The 24,859-nt window shown below is 55.5% G+C and overlaps 2 protein-coding genes across 9 annotated transcripts; both read right to left on the bottom strand.

The window, feature by feature from the left end:
• Nucleotides 1-19: 19 nt before the first annotated feature.
• Nucleotides 20-11,753, bottom strand: KHSRP (KH-type splicing regulatory protein). Of its 6 annotated transcripts, none has more exons than XM_033200770.1 (20): nucleotides 11,568-11,697; nucleotides 11,335-11,435; nucleotides 9,210-9,306; nucleotides 8,519-8,557; nucleotides 8,160-8,199; nucleotides 7,310-7,359; nucleotides 6,964-7,035; nucleotides 6,087-6,144; nucleotides 5,602-5,776; nucleotides 5,389-5,487; nucleotides 4,885-4,983; nucleotides 4,655-4,757; nucleotides 3,910-4,010; nucleotides 3,664-3,808; nucleotides 3,422-3,582; nucleotides 3,230-3,339; nucleotides 2,737-2,825; nucleotides 2,464-2,664; nucleotides 2,310-2,387; nucleotides 20-2,232 (listed from the first exon to the last, which is right to left on the bottom strand). In XM_033200770.1, exons 1-20 carry the CDS (start codon nucleotides 11,581-11,583, stop codon nucleotides 1,955-1,957), a joined length of 2,112 nt encoding a protein of 703 aa, XP_033056661.1. In that variant the 5' UTR covers nucleotides 11,584-11,697; the 3' UTR covers nucleotides 20-1,954. The 6 variants fall into 6 exon arrangements, with proteins under 6 accessions (XP_033056661.1, XP_033056663.1, XP_033056659.1 ...); XM_033200772.1 differs by having other exon boundaries at nucleotides 11,335-11,431; nucleotides 11,568-11,585; XM_033200769.1 differs by having other exon boundaries at nucleotides 281-1,052; nucleotides 2,072-2,232; nucleotides 11,335-11,687.
• Nucleotides 11,754-12,910: 1,157 nt separating this feature from the next.
• SLC25A41 (solute carrier family 25 member 41) lies at nucleotides 12,911-22,267 on the bottom strand. Of its 3 annotated transcripts, none has more exons than XM_033198067.1 (7): nucleotides 21,975-22,267; nucleotides 19,760-19,915; nucleotides 17,744-17,896; nucleotides 17,458-17,565; nucleotides 14,205-14,372; nucleotides 13,973-14,120; nucleotides 12,911-13,434 (listed from the first exon to the last, which is right to left on the bottom strand). In XM_033198067.1, the coding sequence occupies exons 1-7, from the start codon at nucleotides 22,179-22,181 to the stop codon at nucleotides 13,262-13,264; spliced, it is 1,113 nt and encodes a 370-aa protein (XP_033053958.1). In that variant the 5' UTR covers nucleotides 22,182-22,267; the 3' UTR covers nucleotides 12,911-13,261. The 3 variants fall into 3 exon arrangements, with proteins under 3 accessions (XP_033053958.1, XP_033053957.1, XP_033053959.1); XM_033198066.1 differs by having other exon boundaries at nucleotides 17,744-17,914; nucleotides 21,975-22,247; XM_033198068.1 differs by having other exon boundaries at nucleotides 13,998-14,120; nucleotides 17,744-17,914; nucleotides 21,975-22,247.
• Between the last annotated feature and the right edge of the window lie 2,592 nt (nucleotides 22,268-24,859).

Here is a 24,859-nt window from a genome sequence, read left to right as displayed (position 1 = left end):
GCACGCAGTCTTTTTTTTAAAACAAAAAACACTTTATTTAACCAAAAAAAGGTGGGGGGGGGCAGGGTTAGGAAAGCACATTGCGCCTGAAGAAAACTATTTTCTCTTATATTTTTCTTAAAAAAACAAAAACAAAAACAAAAAAAACCACAAAGTTTTGTAATTTTCAATCACCATTATCAGGCTTTTCAAACAACATCTATAAAGAACAAACATCTGCTTCAAAACTACAGGGAGGGAGGGAAGGAGCGGGGGGAGACAGACAGCACCCGCAGACGGGGAGGTTTTGTTATCATTTATTTGTGAAGTTAAAAACGAGCGATAAAAAGTAAAAACTGCCATACAATTTTTTTTGTTGTTCTCATTTTGTTTTCAGTTTCAATCTCCTCTTGAACAGATGAAAAGACAACAGACCAGTCCTGGGAGGGGGACGGGCGGGGCCGCAGGAGCTGAGCCAGGGCGGGAGGAGAGGAGAAGAGGGGCTTGGCTGCTGGGGGAAGGGGTCCTGCAATACAACACCTGGTCCAAGGAATGTTCCACCTCTAACTAAAAAAAAGAAATAGCAAGAGTGATTTTTTTTTTTTCCTTTTTAAAAGTTTATTTTAAAAACAAGAAGAGGGCCGAGGGTGGGAGAAAATGAATTGCTTTATCCTCAGAGAGGCAGGTTCAGGAAGGCTGGGGGGTGAAGAATAGAGACTTTTTAATATATATATATATAATTTTCTAAGTTCTGCTTTGCTCTTTGTGTTTTAATGTTTAAGGTGTTTTTGGCAGAGATCGAGATCTCGCTATCTTCTCTGGCTGGCTCAACATGAAGAATCCCAATTTTGAAAGAAAAAGCATGTGAGACACAGAACAGGCGAGAGAGTGAGGGCCCAGCACGCCCCCGAGCCCCCTCCCACCGCTTGCCACGAGGGCTCCCCAATACTCCCCACGGCAGCCATCGCTCTCTCGCCAAACAACACAGAAGCCCCCAAACAGAACAAAATGGAAAAAAAAAAATAAAGATTTTTCACAGATGAAGAAGTTCACATTCATTCGATTCATTGAGCCTGCGGAGAGGGAAGAGATAGGAATTGGTCACTACGGGGAGGGGAGGGTGGGAGACTAGGGGGCGGAAGAGAGAAGGGGCTGGAACACCGTTGGGGGGGGGCAGGAAGCCCCCTCCCAAACCTGCGCTGGCTCAGGCTGGAAGGACGTGCTTGTTAACTGTCTAGCCAGGTGCTCGCGGGACTCGCTGAAGTCACGCTGCTCCCTGATGGAGAAGGAGGGACAGAGCAGGGAGAGAGGAACTGGGGCCGCGGAGGGTGGAGGCGCTAGGGTCGGAGGGGAGCTGCCCTGTCTCCGGAGGGCGGCGGCTCCCGGCGCAGCACAACAACATGAACAATCCAGAGATCATGGTGTCCCCACAACACCCCTGTGAGGTAGGTTGGAAGGTGGCAACGATCTTCACGCCCACTTCACAGACAAGCCCGGGACACAGGCAAGCGCGAGCGCATGGGAGGCTAAGCCCGGCGGGGCAGGGGCCTGGGCCGCTCCCTGCGATCCCACCAGTCCCTGCCAGAGCCGGGCGGCCTGCAACACAGTCACTTGGACACGGGAAAAAAGATCATGGGTTTAAAAAACAAAAGAATAAAAAGAACAAAAACCAAAAAAGTGATGCAGAGAAGGGGAAAAAATAGACGTTTTCTTCCCAAGTGGCCAGATTGTGAGCAAGGTAGCGGCCGGGCCGGTGCCCACCGTCCGCGCTGTCTGCCTGCCCCCCGACTCCCCAGCAGTTCAGAAGTCCCGCCTGCGAGTCTCAGCGCTCCCCAGCATCACGACAGCGGCACACAGGAACGAGCAGCCGGCGCAGGGAGGCCTCTTCGTTTAACCTCTGGACCCAGCGAATGCTTCCCTGGTGGTGCGTGGGGACTCCCGGAGACCTCCAGCCACACGGCCCCCGCTGCAGGCATCAAGGGCACACCCCGCAGGGGAAGGGGTTTCCGGCGCTACCCACTAAGGCAGGATGGACGGTGGCCGGGGGTTGGAAGGAGAAAGGAGGAGGAGGAGGGTGGCAATTCCCACTTGCCTGCTGCTGTCCCTGCTGCGTGGGCGGTGGCTGGGGGCCGCCAGGACCTGGGGTCTGTCCGTAGTAAGCGGCCTGCTGTCTGTAATATTCCGCCCAGGCGGCACTGTAGTCTGGCTGGGAGCCTGGGGGAGCTCCTGGACCCCCTCCGGTTGCCACTTGCGCTGTGGGTGGACAGACACAGGTGAGAGGCTGTGGGTGAGGGCTGCCCCTGCCCCGTCCCCAGTCGGTGGCCACTCACCTTGCTTCTTGTAGTACTCCTCCCAGGCCTTCGTGTAGTCCTGCTGTGGGGGCGCTCCGGGCTGCTGGGGCTGCTGGCCTGTGGGGGCGCCGAGACAGGTCAGAAACCACTCCCCCGGCAGGGCTGGAGCCCCCCCGCCGCCCTGCAGACTCACCGATCTTTTTGTAATACTCTTCCCAGGCCTTAGTGTAGTCCGACTGGCCGGTGGGTGGGGGCTGAGGGGGCTCACCCTGAGCCGGTGGGGCCGCAGGGGCCGGCGCAGGGCCTGGGACGGGGCCCGGGGGCTGCTGGTAGTAGTGTGAGTAGTAGGCGGCCCACGCGGCGTTGGGGTCCGCGGCCGCTGCAGCTGCTTTGCCTGCAGGAGATACCCCGGGTGAGACATGGGCACAGAACAGGGCCCGCCCTCCCCAGGCGGCACACCACTTACTTGGGTCGTGAGGAGCAGGCGGTTGCCACTGGGGGTAGGTATTGCCCCAGCCCTGGGGTGGGTACTGATGAGGAGGGGGCCCCCCGGCACTGCAGGAGAGAAGAAAGGGATGCTTGAGTAGTGGTGCGGGGGTGGCCGCAGTCGGCCTACCTGGGGTGGGCATGTTTTTCAGTGGGGAGGCGCAAGAGACCCAGAACACCAGGCTCAACAGGGCGCCTGGGAAAGGCCTAGACAAGCAGCAACTCGAAGGACATGCACTGTCAGCTTGAGGACACGAAATAAGCCCCCGAAACTTCCACGTGCACAGAGAGATGCTGAAAGGCATATGTGCTGTAGCAGTGGACAGGAGAGTGCCTGTTGATGGTATCCACCAAAACGGGCTGGATGAGGCCCCCCACCTGCACTTCTAGGGAAAGGGGAATGGGGTCTGTTCTTCTTGCCAGCTCAATGAACCCCCGCCCCCAAAGCCCAGGAGGCAGAGAGGGAAACTCACTGTGGGGGAGCCCCGGGTGGCCCTTGGTTGAAGGGCCCAGGATTGAAGGGCCCCATTGGGCCAGCAGGGCCTGGGCCACCTGGGCCTGGTCCAACTGGACAGAGAGGACCCTGGAAGGAAGGAGAGTAGCCGAGGTGAGTGGGCTGGGATCTGGGCCGCAAGCCCAAACCCCTAGAGCCCGCCCCAACCCACCTCGATCTTCTCCTCGATAAGCTGCTTGGCGTGGTCAATCTGCTGGGGTGAACCCCGGATGATGAACAACTTGAAGTTGGGGTCCCCGTTGGGTGGCAGCTGCCGGGAGATCTCTACGAAGGCTCCCGTCTGCTGGTTTATGGCTTTCACATTCTCGCCACCTGCAAAAAATGCAGAAGGTAAAGGTGGCCTGCAGGGGTGGCCCAGGAAAGAGGGGGCAAGGGGCAGGGGGCCACACTCACCTCGGCCGATGACCAGCCCACATTTGTGAGTGGGGATGGAGAAGGTCATTTCCCCGCCAGGGGGACCCCAATTGCCTTGGCCTCTTCCTCGGCCTCGCCCCCCTGGAGGCATGCCTGGACCCCCTGGAGGACCCGGGGGACCACTCTGCAAGACAAGAGGAGGAAGAAGATGAACCCTGGAAGCCGGTCTGGTCTCCACACTCCCCTGGAGGCCCTGCCAGCCCTTCGGCAGCCGGGGCCACCTACCCTGAGGCTCTGGAGGAGGTCGTTGATGATTCGGGCTGCGTGCTCGCACCTGTCCGGGGGCCCCATTATATGAGCAATCTTCTCGGGCCCTGTCCCGTCATCTGAGGCCAGCACCGAGAGAGCAGAGAGACAAGTTTAAAAGAGCCCACCCCAGAGCCCTGCAACGCCGCCTCCAGCGCAGACACCACGCTGGCCTGAGCTCTCAGACGCGCTGCGCCGCTCCCAGCCTCCACCCGCTCAGGGATCGAGGGGGAGGCGGCCCACATTCCCAGAGAAGGAAACCCACGGCCAAGCCAGGGGGTGGCTCAAGCTTCTTCCAGCACACAGCACCCCCAGCACTGTGAGATTTTACAGAACAATAAATATCTGAAAAGCCAGAGGGGCCCTTCTCCCCATGGCAGGCAGCTGAGACTGGCTGAGGACTGGCAAGAGTCCAGAGCTGAGGTGGAGTGACCTGATCCAGCCTGTGGGGCGCCCAGGGCTGTCCTGTCAGGATGGGCTCCATCGTGGGGGAGGAAGAGGAGATCTGACAGGGACAGGAACACACGGTCCCCCTGGATGTGGAAAGCCCATGTCACCCCCTCATGCAGCCGTCCCAGAGGAGAAAAGGGACTGGGCATGTTCTGACGGCTGGACTAGGAGCCATGAGGTGCTATGGAGACCACCTGGCTGACCACGGTGCCCAGCTCCCTCAGAGCCTGCCTCCTGAAGAGGGTGGGGGGAGGGGCGCTGGCCAGGCCCTGACCTTGCTTGAACTGTATCCGCACGCCAGCATCATTCTGGATCTTCTTGATCATCTCTCCGCTCCGGCCAATGACCACGCCAACAGAATGCCTGGGCACTGGCACCTGAGAAAGGAGGCGGCAGGGTCAGCTCGGCTCGCAGCTCTGCTGCCCTCTGCTGTCCAGTGGCCACGAGGAGCCACTCACCCCGGCCCTCCCTCCACCGGGGGGTGAAGGCAAGGCCCACACTCACATCGATGCCTCCGCCAATCCGAGATCCGTACTCATTCCGGTCCCCAAAGCCGCCTTGGTCACGTTCCCGGAGGATGTCCATCACCATCTCGCAGGCTTGCTGCAAACACACAGGAGAGGCAGCCCTCACGGGTGAGTCTTGCTGCCCCACACACCCCCCACCTTCTCGGGGGATGTGGGCCTCGGCAAAGGACCCACGAACCCTGGCTGAGCCCAGCATGGCACCCTACTAAGCTTTCTACCTGCCACTTGAATGGGGAGGCACTGCCAACAGCCCCATTTCCAGATAAGAAAGCAGAAAGTCAGAGGTGAGGCCGGTGCCTCACACACACAAAGCTGGGAGTCAGTTCAGGGCCGCCCTCCGAGCCAGCGCTCTTGCAAGCCTCTTGGTGTTATGACCGACTGTTCACGTATCTCTCTGGCGGAATGCAGACCCGAGGCCGCTGGCCCTGCCCACCTGCCATGCTGCTCCAGAGCCCCGTCCACCACCCCAGGGTGTGCTCACCTGCACTTTGTAAGGATCCCCAATGATCCGGAGAGGTTTGTCCACATTCGTATTCTGAGATCCGTCCTGAATTAAGATCATCTTCACTCCAGCACGTTCCTTTACAACCAAGGTTAACTGTTAGTGCTGGACTCTCCCAGGACTTCCTGGGCTGCTGTGGTGGTGGAGGGTGGTGCACGGATGTGGAGGAAGCTGCCCAGGTGCTGCCCTCACCTGCAGCTGCTTAATGGTCTCCCCGCCCTTGCCGATGACCAGGCCGGCCTTGCCCGCAGGGATCATGATCTCCTGCACAGTGCCGTTCTGACCCCCGTTGGCGTTGTCGTGGAACTGTCCTGGGGGGCCCCCACGACCCCGAGACACAATGTCGTCCAGCATCATCTTCGCTTTCCTGGGAAGGGGAGGAGCGGGTGCCACCACTGGAGAAAGGTACTGGTCTGGTGGCCCACCCAGCTCAAAGGGAAGGCGACCCCAACATGTGCAAGGATGACAGGAAAGAAAGGCCAGTCACTGGAGCTGCTCAGGCTCCAGATTCCCCAGGTCTTGGGCTGCTAGGGAATCAGCCTAATGTTAACATGGCTTTCTGGAGAAGGGGGCAAGAGTGGAGCACATGCGAGTTGCTCCCAACTTTCAATTCAAAGGGATGGAGCGGGCTTCTGCCTGTCCCCCACATCACAATGAGAGGTCCTGCGGGGACTTACTGGACAGATTCTGGGGCTCCTGTCAAGGACACGCTGCGCTCGGGTAGGCCACCACTGTCTGGAAAGAGGAAATAGGGTCAGTGCCCACCCTGGCCCACAGGCAGAGAAAGGCCTGCCTTGGACATGAGGAGACTTTCAGAACAACCAAGACCCACTTCTGTCCCATTCAGCAGCCTGACAAATCAGTTTACTTCCCCTAAACACCTGGGAGGCTGCTTGAGGCAAGGCCAAGGTTGGGAAGGGATCCCAGAAGAGAGGCAGGACTTTTAGGGAAAAGGATGAGGTGGAGGGAATGGCAGATTCCGGAAGGTCCAGGACCTGGCCACCCCCACTACCCGCAGTGACCCCCAGAGCCTATTCTACAGACAGCACGTGCCACACCCCCACGTGAAGCCTCAAAGCCCCGTACCGAGCAGGCTTTCTGCACCTCAGGACTCTGAGAGTCAAAGAGGCAGCTATATTGCCTGAGAGCAGATGTGCAGCCAGAACTGGGATTTGCACCTGGGCCTGACCTCAAGAGGGATCACTCTTTCCAAGGCACCACCCTGCCTCATGCAGTCTTGCTGGGGTGCTTTCACTCATGCGGCAGGTCAGTGCACTGCTGCGGAGCTTGGTGTCTGCAACCAGGCCCCTGTGTGAAATGCTAGCCCTGCCACCTCAGTCCATCCCTACCCACTGAAAATGAAAGAAGTCACAGCTGCGCCCCGTGGGCAGTACTAGTGCAGTGAGATACTGCACGGAGCCCAGTCCATAGTAAGCACCAACAAGCGCCAGCTCGCTTCCTGTCCACAGTCCCCATGAAAATTAAGTCATTAAAGGAAACTGCAAAGGGCCCGACCCTGGCCCCCTTTCTGGCAGGAATCTGACGCTCTTGTACCTGGAGAAATCTGTACTTTGCAGCCTGAATCCTGTTGGATTTTGTTAATTTGTTCACCTCCTCTGCCAATAACTGGATGGAGAAAGGAGAAAAGCACAGCGTGATGAGGGAAGGGAGCCCGGGCCTCAGGAGACTGCGTGGCCAGGGCCCCAGCCCCTCTGACGCTCAGGAGGGCAGCAGTCCTCTAGAGAGCTCCTATCCTCTGCCCAGAGGGGACGAAGGAGGGACAAATGAGAACAGCACACAGGAGCCCCCTCAGACCAGGGCTTCTAGGCTGGCAAGAGCTCACAGGACACTTCCTCCTGGGGAAGAGTGGGCCTCCCCACCCAAGGTAACCCACACTCACTCAGGCCCACCATGCCGTCTGGGACCCTGTACTCTTCTGTCATTGAAGTCCTGTAAAGAGACATGCCCAAGGTCAGTCCTGAAGTGGGAAGGGAGGAGGACAGAAGCTCTGGAAGGTCTACGTGAAACCAATGCCACCGTAGGCCTAAGCAGAATCTGACCAGACAGGCCACCAAACCTGTGGAGGCCTCAGTTTCCCCATCTGTGCCCTGAGAAGTTTGGTCTGGGCATTGTGGGCTGTGGCCTGGTGCCGTCCCATTGATTCAGAGCGAGAGCGAGCACTGAGACTCCCAGCAAACTGACAGTCACTCTATGTTGCTGAGCTCTAAAAAGCCAGCTGTATGTCCTTTTCATCTTATTTTCCTAGTATTTGACGAAACTACCGGCTCGTTAAAAAATAAACAAACAAAAAACTGGCCCCCGACAACTGCCCTGTATCAGGTTCACCTCAGTCCATTGGGTCGGACAAAGAGCCCTGAGCTCCACAGCACGGAGTGGGATGGGCACTTGCAGATGTGTGAGGGAGGGAGGCAAGGCCCTCCCAGCCTCTTCCAGGACAATATTTGTTCTGCTCAGAGTCCCCACCCCAGCGGAGGAAGCCATAGGGTGCGGAGACCACCCTGTCACTACAGTGACTGCCACGACCCTCTCCTCCCACAGCCCTACAGATAAGGGGTATGAGGAACGGACACCGCTCCTGTCTCGTTCCCGTCTGAGCACTGTCTGGTCAACTGGCACTGGGGGATAAAACCTGAGAGATGCGCCCCTAGTCAGAGCCCTCCCAAGTCAGAAGAAAGGCCAGTCTGCTGGCCAACAGACAAGAAAGCAGTGTGGGCCCCACCATGGCTTACCTTGGAGGAGGATGGATGGGTCCAAGTTGAGAACTGATTGCTGTAGAGAGAAAACCCAAAGCAAAGACTGGCTTAGCTCCTCCTTGGGCACTTGGCACTGCCTGCCCCGGGGCAGTGGGAGCTGAGTTTGGCACCATGGTCCCCAGCCTGCTCCAGTGCCTGATGGATGCTGTGGATCCCCTCCCCATAAAAGCAGAGTTCATCTGCCTCAATTTCAGGGGTCCTGGGATCCCTCAAATGTATGGGCCCCAGAATAGAAGCACCACGCGCCTCTGTAAAGAGCTGCCACCTCCTCATTGACTCCTGAAAACCTCAACCCACTGAAGCCACGTATCTGCCTGCAGACCCCCTGGACTTACAGTCTCCCTGGGAAGCCAGCTTCTTGCTCTCCGGTTGATCTGGGAAAGAAAGAGGGTGGCAGATGCAGCACCCACCCACCCATGGCCACCTCGAACCTGATGCTGGTGCCACATGTCCAAGGTAACCAGTGCCCCTCAGCCCCCACCCTTAACAGGAGCTGAGACAGGAGCCTAGGAGAGACCGGCCTCTGACGGGGCCAGACTCCACCAATCCCACCACCAACGCCCAGAGTAAAAAAGCCTTCGGAACACGCAAACACCACCAGGCACCTGAGTCCTCCCGGTTTAGGACAGCACCCGCCTCTAGCAGGGAGGGGTGTCACGGATAACAGTGGAGTTGGTCAGGAGATGATCACCCACTACTTGCGGTCACGCGACGCAACCCAGGGCTGGGCCAACTTCACATCAAGCCTCACTAACTGCTCCTGGTTGCCTCAGTCTCCCAGAAGGGGAGGAATCATCTTGGGAACTTACAACTTCGACCCAGTCACAATCAATCTGCCCTCCTCTCTGCCACCTGATACCTCAGGATGGCAGACGGAACAAAAAGAATTAACAAAGCCGGGATTGCTGAAGTTTTAAAAGACCAAACAGCAGCAACACCCACCCCCTCTGAACCACACTCAAACAAAAACACCTCTTTAGGCCCCCAGCCCTTCCTCCTAAGCTAAAGGCGGCAGCAGGGAGTTACCTCCATCTTCCAACTGTCTCTTTTGGCCCCCAAAACCAAAATCAGGAGTGCTGTTATTCACTGTTGTGGCAGCATCGCCTCCAATTTTGGCTGCAATCTAGAATATAGCAGTAAGCACAGAAGAATTACCACCAAAAACAACCCTCCATGGCACCCAGGTCAACTTCTCAGAACGTTTCCTGGATATGAAAGCCCGTCAGGTCTTGGTGTCTGGCCCTCCAATTTAGGGAAGAGTCAGTTGGTTAAGACATCCTAAAACGAGTTTTGAACCGAGGTCTCAAGGTTCTCACCAGTTATCTAGGATTATCAAAATTCCTCTCTTCCCGTCTGCTGTGATTTGTGTCTTAATTGTGGCCAGCCCATAATCCACACTGACTTCATTCTAGGGGTGACGGGAACACAGGCTCAGGTGCCGGGGAGGGTCCCCAGGTCATTCCAGGAGCTTTCAGACACTTCCTCCTGCCAGTGGCCCCAGCTCACACAACCAGAAAGTGTGTGTTTTTTTAGCCCAGTTTTCCTGGGATGCTGAAGAGTTCAACTTTCCCTTATCTCCCCCACTCTCAAAATCCTTTTTCCAATTTACTGAATAAATTTGATCAGAGTGATCACTTCAAGGGATATGAAATCCTCATTTGACCAAAACAGAAGATTCTTTGGATGGCTGGACGCTGTGGCTCACGCCTGTAATCCCAGCACTTTGGGAGGCCGAGGTGGGCAGATCACTTCAAGTCAGGAGTTCAAGACAGCCTGGCCAACATGGTGAAATCCCATCTCTACTAAAAATACAAAGATTAGTTGGGTGTGGCGGTACACACTTGTAATCCCAGCTACTCGGGAGGCTGAGGCAGGAGGAGCACTTCAACTGGAGAGGTAGAGGTTGTGGTGAGCTGAGATCGTGCCACTGCACCCCTGCCTGGGTGATAGTGCGACTCCGTCTCAAAAAACAAAACAAAACAAAAAACGAAAACAAGACTCTATGGGACACAAGTTCCATCTCAGACACGTGAAGAGCAACTTTAAAGAAACCTCAACCCAGCAAACTTAGTATCAGAATCCAGGTTTAGAAACCCAAATCATATTAAGAATCTCCCTTTCTACCAGTCTCCATTTTTCTATGCTGCCCTAGACCCAAAGTTCATGGGACGCCCACAGGGGGCCTGTCCCCACCAACTGACAGCACCAGCTCCCTCCCTTCAAGCTGCCCCATGGGCAATAAGACCAAGTGCACGCTACAACCCACCCAACTCCAAGGGTGAGTTAGTCAGAGACCACAGAGGGCCAGAACACAGGCGTTCACCTAACGGGACCTCCCACCTTGGGAGGAGCCAGTCTCTAGCCTCGGAGGCACTGGGACAGCCCAGGAGCCGGTCGGTTTCCTGAAAGGCTGCAAAGTCCTCCCATTCTACAGACCACCAACCCTCCAGGCCATGAGGAGGCTGCAAATGGAGCTGGAGAGGTCAGTCCTAGCAGCATGTGACACTTCCTTGTTGTCATCACTCCTTAATACACGGTGGTGGGAGACCCTCCCTTCTTTCCCCCAAAGAGACAGACCACGCTTTCAAGCCACCAAAGCATCCAAAAGCCAGTCCCCATGCTCGTCTTCCCCATGTCGCACAAGTGCTCAGTCCTAGACAGGTCCCCATCCACTTTCCCGACTCAAGAGCAAGGACTGTCCCTCCCACCCCCACAATGTCCCTTCCTTCTAGGGAGGCAGCAGAAATGGGATAGGGTTGGGGGCAAACACTGCCCTTTGCCCTGATTTGGGGAGGAGAGTAAAAGCCCTCCGCCCGGGAAGGTGGACTCCTGCCTCCGGGCATGTCCTAAGGCGGGGGGGCTAAAGGGGGGCTCCCAAAAGTGCGTCCCCGAGCTCAGGGGCACCTGCACACCCAGGGGCTGCTCCTGGTGACCCCCAGTGCGCCCCTACCCCCTGCAAGGGGGTCACCCGCAGGGAGCCCACTCGAGGCGCAGCGGGAGGGCCAGGCCCCCGCCTACCGCCCACGTGACCCCGCGACGGCCCGGGCCCCCCCTCCGCGACCCCGCGCGCGCGCGCGCACGTGACCCCCGCCCCCTCCCCCGCCTGCGCGCGCGCGCGCGAGCGCGCCCCTCAGGCCCTCGGCCTCCTCACCTGGCGGGCCCGCTGCACGGCGTCGGCGAAGGCGTCCTTGCGGATTCCCGGGCCGCCTCCGCCGGGTGGCTGAGAGGGGCCCCCGGCCGACCCCCCGCCCGGGCCGCCACCGCCAGGGCCGCCGCCGCCCCGGTCCCCCGCGCCTGGCGGGCCCGGCGGAGGGCCTCCCCCGGCGCCCCCAGCTCCCCCGCCCCCGCCGGCGGGTGGCGGCGGCCCGGGCGGGGGTCCTCCCGTGCTGTAGTCCGACATGGCGCGGCGGGGCCGGGCCTGGCGCGGAGGCTGAAGCTGAGGAGGCGGCGGCGGCGGCGGCGGCTCAACGCGGGAACAAGGCCTCGCTCCACACGGCCGCGGAGCACTCTGGGAACCCAGCCGCTGGGAAGACGACGGGGGGGAGACGGTGGCCCCCTCCCGCCGCCGGCGTGACGGACGGCTCCTGCGGGCCAATGGGAGGCAGCCGCCGCATCCCGGACACCAATCGCGAGCTCTGAAGGAGGTGGCCAATCGGAGTGCAACGAGGGGCAGTGGGCGGGAGGCTCAGAGTGACTGACAGCTCTCAGAGACAATAGCTGCGAGCTACCGGTGCTGGGCGGGCAAATGAAGGCTATCAGAGAAGGCAGGAGGCCCAATGAAACGCGAGTGCCAGATTCGCGGGGCGGCTTCAGAATTAGATTGACGGTTCTGAAGAGTCACGTGGACTGTAAGGCAGGGCCTAGTGAAAGACTCCTATGGACTAGCTGGGTGGGCGTTCGGCTTGATAGTCGTGGACACAAGCCAATGAATGCACGCGAGAGGTGGCGCTTGTAAAGATGGGCAGTGAATTTAATCCAATCCCTGACGAGTTCTGGGTGATGAGGTTGGCTTTGGACTTTAATTGCTTCCCTTGTTAACCAGAACCCCTTTCTATCTCTGACTTCTAAACCAATGGCTGAGCGACATGGGTGGGTGTTCGGTGACTGACACTGGTCTGGACAAATAGGAATGAAGGAAATCAAGGCGCCCAGTTTTGGTGGGAGCCAGTGGAAGTGCCGCTGCATTGGGGCGGAGTCGGCCACCAGACAGCGAGAGGGGATTAGTGGGAGCTGTAGTGAATGGCAGCCGACGTGGGCGGTGGCAACCGGCTCCCCGAACTCAGGCCTGATGTCTGGGTTAGCTCCCTGGGAGCCTGGCTGGGTAGGCCCGGCACGTGGCCCGCTTGAAGCGTTAGAGATCAACCGCTTCTGGGAGTGGGGAGGCCAGAAAGCAGGAAACCTGGGATCCCCTGGGCCCTCTTCTCTCTCGACCCCCCATCTGGAGCGTCCAGTTCTCTTGCGGGACTCAAGGAACCAGCTCCCCTCCCGAGTCCAGGGCCGTTCCAACAACTGGGATCGAGGGATCACAGCCCCTCACTTCACACCCCTCACTCCCTTCGCATAATGCCCTGGGAATCGAGCCTCAAGCTCCTATCCTAGGTCCTCACCTCCTCTCCTGGACACAAATTCCCATTCAGGACCCAGAGGCGCAAGGTCCCCAGCTCCCCTACTGGGTCCAGGGATCTCATGCACCCAGTTCCACTCCTAGGTCCAGGTATACAGACACGTTCAGCAAAAAACATCTCTTTATTCCTTGTTGTGTGACATGTTCACCATTTCGCCCTGGAGCCAGGACGACCCACAAGGAGCCAGCCTGGAGTCCACGTTTCTTGTCTCAGGCTGCACCCTGGGGAGGGAGCCCCGGGAATCTTCTGACGCAGCACCACCCCCCACCCACCAATCCCAGCCTCAGGAATCTTCTGACCCAGCGCCCCACCCCCACCCCAGCCCCAGCCTGCTTTTGCCACCAACAACTGCTCCAGGGCCTGAGCCTTGAGGCCTTGAGGGCTCTTTGGGGCCAGGGGTCATCAGGTCCTCCTGTCCCATTTCTGCCTAGGCTGTGTCGTCCAGCTCACAGCCTATACGCCCAGGGTTTTCTTCATGGCTTCGTACACCACATAGCTGATGCCACCTGCTGGTAAGACCTTCAGTAGCGTGGGGGTCATGCCTCGGTACAGCCCTAGCCAGCCCTGCTGAGCCAGGATCCGCTGAAGGACACCGCGCATGGTGGGATTTGAGCCCTCCACGGTATCTGCAGGGACACAGACAAGATCAGAACTAGGCCAGAGATGACCCGGCCTCCTAGGAGTCTGGAATGTTGCAGACAGGTGCTGAAGCCACCGGTAGGGGCCCCGGGGGTCAGTAGGAAAGGAATTTCGAAGAGTCTTAGAGGAAATTGGTCAGTTTTAGGAAGAGTGGGGGAGTGTTTGAGTAGGAGTTTTCAGGATTAATTTTAGGAAATTTTCTTCGGGGGTGGCAGTGGGGATAGGGTCTGGCTCTGTCACTCAGGCTGGAGTGCAGAGGCACGATCATAGCTCACTGCAGCCTCGACCTCCAGAGCTCAAGGGATCCTCCAGGCTCAGTCTCCCAAGTCGCTGGGACCACAGGTCTGTATCACCATGCCTGGCTACTTTATATATAATATTGAGATGGAGTCTCAAAAGCCATCAAAAGTGGGCTGGGATCAGACATGGAGGGTGCTGGACTCAGTTTTGGGGGATGAGAAAATTAAGACAGCCAGGGCCTTGCGGGGAATGGGCATGCGTGGTGGCTGCTGGGGGCAGGCTGACCTTGGGCCTGCATCCTGGTGCGCACCAGAGTCAGTGGGTAGCTGGCCATCTGGCCACAGGTCGTGGATAGCGTCACAGATGACAGACTGACCAGGCCACTGGGGTCCCCCATATCCCTGCCTGACTTCAGCCAGAAGCACTGGAGCATCTGTAAGAGAAGAGGGGCCAGGAGAAAGCTCACTAGCAGCCTGGGCTCCGGCCACCCCTGCCACCCCCTCTGCAGGACCCGTACCTCATAGACAGCCAGGTCGGTGCAGGCATAGGGGATGATACCGAGCATATTAGGCAGGTAGCCACGGTAAAGGGCGCGGGCGCCCTCCCGCTGCAAGATCTGCCTGGCGCAGTCCAGCAGCCCTTTGTACTGGCCCGTCCGTCGCAAGGTCAGCCGTGTCTTCAGCACCTGGGGATGGCGGGGAACAAGGCAGCTCATTCAATTGAATCCTGTCAATGATTCTCAGGGGTAGCCATTGTCCCTACCCTACAAACAAGGAAAATGAGGCTCAGGAAGGCAAAGAGCTGGGTTTCAGACCCAGATCTGTCAAGAGTCCCTGGGATGCTCTCTGAATTTTGAGTTCTGAAGCACAAACCCTGGCAAAGGCCAAGAGAGTGAGGAAAGAAGGCTCACGTCTGTCATCCCAGCCCTTTGGGAGGCTGAGGCGGGAGGAACGCTTGAGGCCAGGAGTTTGAGACCAGACTGGGCAACAAAGCGAGACCCCATCTCTACAAAAAAAAAAAATCAATAAAATAAAAATAAGATGTATATGGAAACATCGACATAGGAGAACAGCCTGGAAAACTGATTAAGAATAACAGGGAACGGAGGCAAGAAAACATACCATCAAGCCTCGAAAATTGAAGACAGCTGGCAAAACTTTATGGCAAAAAGATCAAGCACTGGGGGGAAAGAAAGGGAGTGAATAGGTAGAGAACAGGGCCTTCCTAGGGCAGTGAAACTACTCCATAAGATACTACAATGGGCCGGGCGCGGTGGCTCAAGCCTGTAATCCCAGCACTTTGGGAGGCCGAGACGGGCGGATCACGAGGTCAGGAGATCAAGACCATCCTGGCTAACACGGTGAAACCCCGTCTCTACTAAAAAATACAAAAAACTAGCCGGGCGAGGTGGCGGGCGCCTGTAGTCCCAGCTACTCGGGAGGCTGAGGCAGGAGAATGGCATAAACCCGGGAGGCAGAGCTTGCAGTGAGCTGAGATCCGGCCACTGCACTCCAGCCTGGGCAACAGAGCAAGACTCCGTCTCAAAAAAAAAAAAAAAAAAAAGATACTACAATGGTGGATACAAGTCATTATACATTCCTCAAAAGCCATAGAACTGTTACTTTAAGAGTGAACCCTAGGTCGGGTGCAGTGACTCACGCCCGTAATCCCAGCACTTTGGGAGGCCAAGATAGGTGGATCACTTGAGGTCAGGAGTTCAAGACCATCCTGGGCAACATGGTGAAACCCTGTCTCTACTAAAAATACAAAAATTAGCTGGGTGTAGTGGCAGGCACCTGTAATCCCAGCTCCTCGGGAGGCTGAGGCAGGAGGAGAATCGCTTGAACCCGGGAATTGGAGGTTGCAGTGAGCAGTGAGTCAAGATCGCTCCACTGAAACTCCAGCCTGAGTGATAGAGTGAGCGCTCAAAAAAAAAAAAAAAAAAAAGGAGGGTTCCTGGTCCTCAGATGAGGAATGAAAATATATACGTATACATATATGATATATATACATATTATATACATATTATATATTATACATATATGTAGCATGCGTATACATTATTATATATTTTTATATTACATATTATATAATAAATTATATAATTATATACATTAAATTATTTTATAATATATACATGTTGTATGCACAATATATAACTATATAATATAACAAGTAATGTATATGTATATTATATATAAAACATATACATATATTTTTGAGACAGGGTCTCCATCTGTCACTCAGGCTGGAGTGCAGTTGTGTGCCATCGACCTTCTGGGCTCAAGTCATCCTCCCACCTCAGCCTCCTGAGTATCTGGGACTACAGGCGTGGGCGCACCATACCTGGCTGATTTTTTTTTTTTTTTTTCAGTAGAGATGGGGTCTGGTGTATTGCCCAGGCTGGTCTCAAACTCTGGGCTCAAGCAAGCAGTCCTCCCTGCTCAGTCTCCCAAAGTGTTGAGATTACAGGCCTGAGCCATGGTGTCTGGCCTGAAAATGTTTTATATATATACACACACACGTACATATACATATATAAATATGTATGTATATATTGTATATGTATATGTGATATATATAATATATAATATAATAATATATACATATATACATTTATAGAAAGGAAGAGGAGATTGGAGAGGAGGAGGAGAAAGAGGTAAAGGGGGAGGAGGGAGAGGAGGGAGAAAGGAGGAGGAGGGAGAAAGGAGGAAGGAAGGTGGAGGGAGAAAAGAGGAGGAGGAAGGAAAGGAGGAGGAGGAAGAGGTGAAGGGGGAGAAGGGAGAGGAGGGGATAGAGGAGGAAAGGAGAGGAGGAGGAAGGAGAACGATGAGGGGAGGGGGGGGAGAAAGGGGGAGGGGGAGGAAAAGGTGAAAGGGAGGAGGAAGAGGGAGAAAGGAAGGAGGAGGAAGGGGAGGAGGGAGAAGTGGGAGAAAAGAGGAGAAGGCGGGAAGGAGGAAGAGAGGAAGGAGGAGGGGAGGAGGAGGGAGAAAGGAGGAAGGGGAGGAGGAGGGGGAAGGAGAAGGGGAGGAGGAGGGAGAAAGGAGAAGGGGAGAAGGAGGGAGAAAGGACGAGGGGAGGAGGCGGGGAGGAGGAGGAAGAGAAAGGAGGAGGAGGAGGAGTAGGGAGAAAGGAGGAGGGGAAAAGGAGGAGAAAGGAGGAGGGGAGAAGGAGGGGAGGAGGCAGGGAGGAGGAGGGAGAAAGGAGGAAGGGAGAAAGAAGGGGAGGAGGAGAGAGAGGAGGTGGGAGGAGGAGGGAGAAAGGGGGAGGGGAGGAGGAGGAGAAAGGAGGGCGGAGGAGGGGAGAAAGGAGGAGAGGAGGAGGAGGAAGAAAAGGGGAGGAGGAGGAGAAGAAAGTGAAGGGGAGGAGGAGGGAGAAAGGAGGGGGGGAGGAGGAAGAGGTGAAGGGGAGGAGGAGAGTGGGAAAAAAAGGAGGAGAAAGGGGGAGAGGAGGAGGGGAGAAAGGAGGGGAGGAGGAGGGGAGAAAGGAGGGGAGGAGGCGGAGAAGAACTGAAGGGGAGGAGGCGGAGAAAGGAGGAGGGGAGGAGGGAGAAAGCAGGAGGGGAGAGGAGGGAAAAGGAGGGGGGGAGGACAAGGGGAGAAAGGAGGAGGAGGAAGAGGTGAAAGGGGAGGAAGGAGAAGTGGGAGAAAAAAGGAGGAGAAAGGGGGAGGGGAGGAGGAGGGGAGAAAGGAGGAAGAGGAAGTGGCCCAGCAACGTGGGTAACTAATTTCCACGGCGTTTCCTCACCTGTGGGGCAGATGTTCTCTTACCTCCATGGGGTTAATGAGGGTCTGGGAGATGGCCACAGCCAGGGAACCAGCGAGGAGACGCTCCTGGAAGGGCGGGGACCCTTGTAGTCCACAGAAGTAATTCTTGCACTGGGAGAGGAGAGAGGAGGATGAGAGAGCAGTCAGCCACCCTCCGACACAAAACCCACGCAGGGAAGAGGCCTGGGGTCTGCAGGGTGAGCGTGTGTCTTGAATAAGGGCCTGGAGTTTTGGGGGTGTGGGAGGGGTTTGGGCTTGAGCTGGGGGAAGCAGACCCCTCGTTCCCCACCTGCTCAAATACGGAGAACTTGATGGCATACTCAGGAGCAATCTTGAGCACGTTGATGCCGTTGCCCCGCCACAGGGAGCGGAAGCCTCCCTCCTGGACCATGCTCTGTAGCCCCCCCAGCAGGTTGGTGAAGTTTGTCTTGGAGGAGTAGACCTGGGTGGAGGGAGGACCCTGGAGGAGCCCCTCCTTACCTCTGTCTCTGTCCCCATCCCCACCCCAAGCGCAGCCCCGCCGGGAAGTCCCCAGCCACCCAACCCCAACCCATCCCCATCCCATCCCCATTCCTTCTTCAGCTCCTTCCCCAGCCAGTTCTAGAATCGCACACAACACTGACCCAAAGCCAATATCGACCCACGTTCCTGCCTCACCCCTCTTCTTCATCTTCTCCTCAGTTCTTTTCTTTCTTCCTTCCATCCTTTCCTTTCTTTCTCCCTTCCTTCCTTCCTTCCTGCCTGCCTGCCTGCCTGCCTTCTCTCTTTTTTTTTTTGACGAGGTCTCACTCTATTGACCAGGCTGGAGTGCAGTGGGGGGATCTCGGCTCATTGCAACCTCCGCCTCCCTGGTTCAGGCAATTCTCCTGCCTCAGTCTCCTGAGTAGCTGGGATTACAGGCTTGCATCACCACACCAGGCTAATTTTTGTATTTTTAGTAGAGACAGGGTTTGCCATGTTGGCCAGGCTGGTCTGGAACTCCTGACCTCAGGTGATCCGCCCACCTCGGCCTCCCAAATTGCTGGGATGACAGGCGTCAGCCACCATGCCTGGCCTTGTTTTTCTTTCTTGTTTTTTTGTTTGTTTATGTTTTTGAGACACGGTCTTGTTCTGTTGCCCAGGCTGGAATGCAGTGGTGCAGTCACAGCTCACTCAGGCTCCTGGGTTCAAGTGATCCTCCCACCTCAGCCTCCCAAGTAGCTGGGACTACAGGTGCATGCTACCATGGCAGGCTAATTTTGTAAAATGTTTTGTATAGATGGGGTCTTACTATGTTGCCCAGGCTGGTCTCAAACTCTCGGGCTCAAGCGATCTTCCCACTTTGGCCTCCCAAAGTGCTAAGATTACAGGTGTGAGTCACCATGCCCAGCTCCTTTTTAAATTTTTATTTAATTAATTTATTATCATTTCATAGAGATGTGGTCTCACTATATTGCCCAGCTGGTCTCAAACTCCTAAGCTCAAGCAATCCTCCCTCCTTGGCCTCCCAAAGTGTTAGGATTATATACGTGAGCCACTGCACCCATTTATTTTTTTAGTCAGGGATCTCGCTCTGTCACCCTAGCTAGAGTTTGTGGCATGATCATGGCTCACTGCAGCCTCCAACTCCTGGGCTCAAGCGATCCTCCTGCCTCAACCTCCCGAGCAGCTGAGACTATAGGTGTGAGATATCCTGCTTGAGATAGCTCCAGTTCTACGTTGCCTTTTTCTTTTTTGAGACAGAGTGTCACTCTGTTGCCCAGACTGGAGTGTAGTGGCGTGATCACGGCTCACCGCAATCTCCATCTCCTGGGTTCAAGCAATTCTCCTGCCGTAGCCTCCTATGTAGCTGGGACTACAGGCACACGCCACCACGCCCGGCTAATTTTTTTGTATTTAGTAGAGACAGGGTTTCGCCATGTTGGCCAGGCTGGTCTCAAACTCCTGACCTCAAGTGATCTGCCTCCCCTGGGCCTCCCAAAGTGCTGGCATTAGAGGCATGAGCCACCACGCCTGGCCCCTACCCTGTCTTTAAACTCATCCAAAGACCCCGCCCCCAATTCCCTGACCTCCAACCCCTACCTTGGCCGAGCGTTGGTCCCTGTCCCTGGTTAAGTTCTCTGAACTCCTCTAACTCGACTCCAAGCTGGGTCCACACCAGCTCCATCACCACCCACAGCCTCAATCTCAACCAGTCCAGGAGAGCCCAACTCCAACCAGCACTCCCATCCTGAACTCCATCTACGTCAACTCTATCTGTCCTCACCCCACGCTCTCCCCAATGGCGCCAGCACTGCGTCCCATCCTCCCTCCAGCCCACACACACCTGCATGTACACTCTGGCTCTGTCCAGAGGTGCTGTGCCTGTGCGAGACACTGCCCCAGCCATAGCGCCTGAGAGCAGAAACTTCCACAAGGCCCCCTCGTTATCCACTTCCAGGACTTCCACAGGGACCATCAGCTGCTCTCCTGTGTCCAGCACCTGCAGGGCAGACCCGGCCCTCCCTCATCCTCAGCCAGGTAGGGGCACCTTCCCCAGACACACATCTAGGGCACCCTCCTGGTGAAGGACCCACCGGGTTTTCCCCAGTCTGCATTTTTTTTGTTTTTTTGAGACAGTCTTGCTCTGCTGCCCAGGTTGGAGTGCAGTGGCCCGATCTCAGCTCCTTGCAACCTCCACCTCCCAGGTTCAAGCAATTCCTGCCTCAGCCTCCTGAGTAGCTGGGATTATAAGTGTGCACCACCACACCTGACTGATTTTTTTTTTTTTTTCTTTTTTTTTTTTGAGATGGAGTCTGGCTCTGTCACCCAGGCTGGAGTGCAGTGGCCAGATCTCAGCTCACTACAAGCTCCACCTCCCGGGTTTACGCCATTCTCCTGCCTCAGCCTCCCGAGTAGCTGGGACTACAGGCGCCCGCCACCTCACCCGGCTAGTTTTTTTGTATTTTTTAGTAGAGACGGGGTTTCACCATATTAGCCAGGATGGTCTCGATCTTCTGACCTCGTGATCCGCCCGTCTCGGCCTCCCAAAGTGCTGGGATTACAGGCTTGAGCCACCGCGCCCGGCCTTTTTTTTTTTTTTTAGAGACAGGTTTCACTGTGTTGGCCAGGCTGGTCTCTAACTCTTGACCTCAAGTGATTCGCCCACCTCTGCCTCCTAAAGTGCTGGGATTACAGGCGTGAGCCACTGCACCTGCCTTCCCACCCTTTTGTTTTTTTCTTAAGGCAGAATCTCATTCTATCACCCAGGCTGGAGTACAGTGGTGCAATCTCGGGTCACTGCAACCACTGTCTCCCTGGTTCAAGCGATTCTTGTGTCTCAGCTTCCCAAGTAGGGACTATGTCCAAAGCTTGTCCTTATACTGGGTAATAAATCATATCTCTACCGAAGGAATTGATACCATATAGACTTTTTTTTGTTGTTGTTGTTGAGACGGAGTCTCGCTCTGTCGCCCAGGCTGGAGTGCAGTGGCCAGATCTCAGCTCACTGCAAGCTTTGCCTCCCGGGTTTACGCCATTCTCCTGCCTCAGCCTCCCGAGTAGCTGGGACTACAGGCGCCCGCCACCTCGCCCAGCTAGTTTTTTGTATTTTTTTTTAGTAGAGACGGGGTTTCACCGTGTTAGCCAGGATGGTCTTGATCTCTTGACCTCGTGATCCGCCCGTCTTGGCCTCCCAAAGTGCTGGGATTACAGGCTTGAGCCACCGCGCCTGGCCTTTTTTTTTTTTTTTTTTTGAGATGGAGTTTTGCTCTTGTCGCCCAGGCTGGAGTACCATGGTATGATTTCGGCTCATTGCAACCTCCGCCTCCTGGGTTCAAGTAATTCTCCTGCCTCAGCCTCCCGAGTAGCTGGGATTATGGGGGTGTGCCAACATGCCCAGCAGATTTTTGTATTTTTATTTTTAGTAGAGATGGGGTTTCACCATGTTGGCCAGGTTGGTCTTGAACTCCTGACCTCAGGTGATCCACCCGCCTCAGCCTCCCAAAGTGCTGGGATTACAGGCGTAAGCCACCGCACCCAGCCAATATAATATAGACTCTCTAAGTTACTCATGGAGGATCCAAGGAGGAATACAAATGTAATTAGGAAAATATCTAGACTCGTAATTTATTCTTATTTTTTGAGACAGAATCTTGCGGCGTTGCCCTGGCTCGAGTGTAGTGATGAGATCTGGGCTCACTGCAACCTCTACCTCCTGGGTTCAAGCGATTCTCCTGCCTCAGCCTCCCGAGTAGCTGGGACTACAGGGACCCACCACCATGCCCAGCTAAGTTTTGTAATTTTAGTAGAGATGGGGTTTCGGCATGTTGGCCAGGCTGGTCTTGAACTCCTGACCTCAAGTGACCCATCCACCTCAACTTCCCAAAGTGATGGGATTACATGCGTGAGTCATCGCGCCCTACCTCCCTGCCTTGCCCTGCTTCAAGGTGGAATTCTAGGTCTGCTAGCGGGGGAGTGGGCCCGTAGAGAGTGGGGATAGCCTGGCCTCTCCTTGCAGTCCTGACCAGAGGCGCTCGGACACCAGTGTTTCCTGAACTCACCTGCTGTGACGGGAGATGGTCAACGTTGTTGTCATGCATGTGTCCAAACACGTATTCATACACGTGTGTACAGCCAGGGTTCCAGGATGGGGGTGGGGGTGGAGGTGGTGGGGGAGGCGGGGCTTTGATGAGTAAGGTCTTGACCCTTCTAAACAGCGTCTGGATCCTGGAGCAAGGGTTCTGAGGTTCTCCAGGCTGAGCGCCCATGGAGGAAGTTAGGACACCTGGCTTCAAATCCCTAAGCAGTCGTTTGCCACTCCAGCTACCATGCGGGAGTGTTTAGTGGGAGGGTTGTATGGGGGATCAAGAGGAGGATGAAGTCACAAACGCCCCTGTGACCTCGCTGGGTGTGGTGGGCAGCTTGATGGCCCCTTTCCCCCAAATGTCTACCTCCTGATCCTCCAAACCAATAAATATGTTATCATTATAAATTGAATTGTGTCCCGTCAAAATTATTATATTTATTTATTTATTTATTTATTTATTTATTTATTTGAGATGGAGTCTCACTGTGTCGCCCAGGCTGGAGTGCAGTGGCGCGATCTTGGCTCACTGCAACCTCTGCCCCCTGGGTTCAAGTGATTCTCTGTCTCAGCCTCCCAAGTAGCTGGAATTACCAGCATCCGCCACCACGCCTGTATAATTTTTGTAATTTTAGTAGAGATGGGGTTTCGCCATGTTGGCCAGGCTAGTCTTGAACTCCTGACCTCAACTGATCCACCTGCCTCGGCCTCCCGAAGTGTTGGGGTTATAGGCGTGAGCCACCACGCCCCGCTCAAAATGAATTTTCTGTTAATTTTGTTTTTCAGAGAAGCGGTCTTTGTCTATTGTCTAGGCTGGGCTGGAGTGCAGGGGTGCAATCATGGCTCACTGCAGCTTCAACCTCCTGGGCTCAAGTGATCCTCCCACCTCAGCCTCCTGAGTGGCTGGGACTACACAAGCACACGCCACCAGCCTGGCTACTTTTGGTTTTCGTTTCTGTAGGGGGTCTCGCTATGTTGCCCAGGCTGGTCTTGAACTCCTGGCCTCAAGTGATCCTCCTGCCTCATCCAAAGTGTTGGGATTATAGGCATGAGACACCACACTGGGCTCTATCAAAATTCTTATGTTGAAGCCCTGTCTCCCAGTGGGCTGGAATTTGGAGACAGGGCCTTTGGGAGCTCATTAGGGTTAGATGAACGCAGGAGGATGGCCCCTGCAAGATGGAATTAGTTCCATAAGAAAGAGACAAACCTGAGCTGTTTTTCTCTCATTCTACCATGGGAATACACAGCAAGAAGGCATGGCAGGAAGAAATCCCTCAGCAGGAACTGAGCTAGCCAGTCACCTTAACCTTGGATTTCCCAGCCTCCAGAAATAAATGTCTGCAGTCTAAGACCCCACTCTGTAGTGTTTTGTTATAGCAGCCTGGGCTGACTTACATTTGTTACATGGCAAAGGGGAATTAAGTTTGCAGATACAATCGAGGTTGCTAGGCCAGATGTGCTGGCTCCCGCCTGTAATCCCAGCACATTGGGGAGCCAAGGCGGGTGGATCATCTGAGGTTAGGAGTTCGAGACCAGCCTGACCAACATGATGAAACCCAGTCTCTCCTAAAAATACAAAAATTAGCCAGGCTTGATGGCGGGCCCCTGTAATCTCAGCTACTCTGGAGGCTGAGACAGGAGAATTGCTTGAACCCAGGAGACGGAGGTTGCAATGAGCCGAGATCGGGCCATTGCACTCCAGCCTGGGCAACAGAGCAAGACTCCATCTCAAACAAACAAATAACAACAACAACAACAACAAAACTTTGCTAGGCTGGGCGCAGTGGCTCACGCCTATAATACCAGCACTTTGGGAGGTCGATGCAGGTGGATCACATGAGCCCAGGAGTTCGAGACCAGCCTGGGCAACATGGCCAGACCCCTGTCTCTATAAAAAATACAAAAATTAGCTGGGCATGGTGGTCCATGGCTGTAGTCCCAGCTACTCAGGAGGCTGAGGTGGAAGAATTGCTTGAGCCTGGGAAATGGAGGCTGCAGTGAGCTGAGATCTTGCCACTGAACCCCAGCCTGGGTGACAGAGCGAGACCCTGTCTCCAAAAAAAAAAAAAAGAATTAAGGTTGCTAAACAGCTGATGGGAAGATGGTCTCACTCTGTCACCCAGGCTGGAGTACAGTGGCACAATTAAGATCAATCCCCTTGACCTCTCTGCTCAGGTGGTTCTCCCACCTCAGCCACCTGAGTGGCTAGGAACACAGGTGCGGACACTACACCCGGCTAATTTTTTTTTTTTTTTTGAGATGGAGTCTCGCTCTGTCACCCAGGCTGGAGTGCAGTGGCGTGATCTTGGCTCACTGCAAGTGCTGCTTCCCAGGTTCACAACATTCTCCTGCCTCAGCCTCCAGAGTAGCTGGGACTACAGGCGCCCGCCACCTCGCCCGGCTAGTTTTTTGTATTTTTTAGTAGAGACGGGGTTTCACCATATTAGCCAGGATGGTCTCGATCTCCTGACCTTGTGATCCACCCGTCTCGGCCTCCCAAAGTGCTGGGATTACAGGCTTGAGCCACCGCGCCCCGCCCAGAAAATTTTAAAAATTAGCCAGGTGTGGTCCTGTACAGCTGTAGTCCCAGCTACTCGGAAGGCTAAAAGGGGAGGCTCCCTTGAGCACAGGAATTAGATACTGCAGTGAGCTATGATTGTGCCACTGCACTCCAGCCTGGGTGACAGAGTAAGACCCAGTCTCTAAAAAAAAAAAAAAAAGTAGTCAGGCATGGTGGTGTGCGCTTGTGGTCCCAGCTACTCTGGAGGCTGAGGTGGGAGGATCGCCTGAGGCTGGAAGTTTGAAGCTGCAGTGAGCCATGATTGCACCCCTGCACTCCAGCCTGGGGAGGGGACAGAG

The sequence above is a fragment of the Trachypithecus francoisi genome, unplaced genomic scaffold, assembly GCF_009764315.1.
Source record: "Trachypithecus francoisi isolate TF-2019V2 unplaced genomic scaffold, Tfra_2.0 Lachesis_group5, whole genome shotgun sequence".
In the NCBI taxonomy this organism is placed as follows: Eukaryota; Metazoa; Chordata; class Mammalia; order Primates; family Cercopithecidae; genus Trachypithecus; species Trachypithecus francoisi.
This window is presented reverse-complemented; position numbering and strand designations above follow the sequence as displayed.

What these genes read in the sequence shown, in the direction of transcription:
- KHSRP (XM_033200767.1), bottom strand. Translation starts at nt 11,583, where the DNA reads ATGTCGGACTACAGCACGGGAGGACCCCCGCCCGGGCCGCCGCCACCC. An exon ending in CCCATCCATCCTCCTCCAAG is followed by an intron (nt 7,360 to 8,159) that starts GTAAGCCATGGT and finishes GTCTCTTTACAG; the next exon opens with GACTTCAATGACAGAAGAGT. An exon ending in GGAGCCCCAGAATCTGTCCA is followed by an intron (nt 5,777 to 6,086) that starts GTAAGTCCCCGC and finishes TCCCCTTCCCAG; the next exon opens with GAAAGCGAAGATGATGCTGG.
- SLC25A41 (XM_033198066.1), bottom strand. Translation starts at nt 22,181, where the DNA reads ATGGGCGCTCAGCCTGGAGAACCTCAGAACCCTTGCTCCAGGATCCAG. An exon ending in ACCATCTCCCGTCACAGCAG is followed by an intron (nt 19,916 to 21,974) that starts GTGAGTTCAGGA and finishes TCTGCCCTGCAG; the next exon opens with GTGCTGGACACAGGAGAGCA. An exon ending in CCGACCTGGCTGTCTATGAG is followed by an intron (nt 14,121 to 14,204) that starts GTACGGGTCCTG and finishes CTTCTCTTACAG; the next exon opens with ATGCTCCAGTGCTTCTGGCT.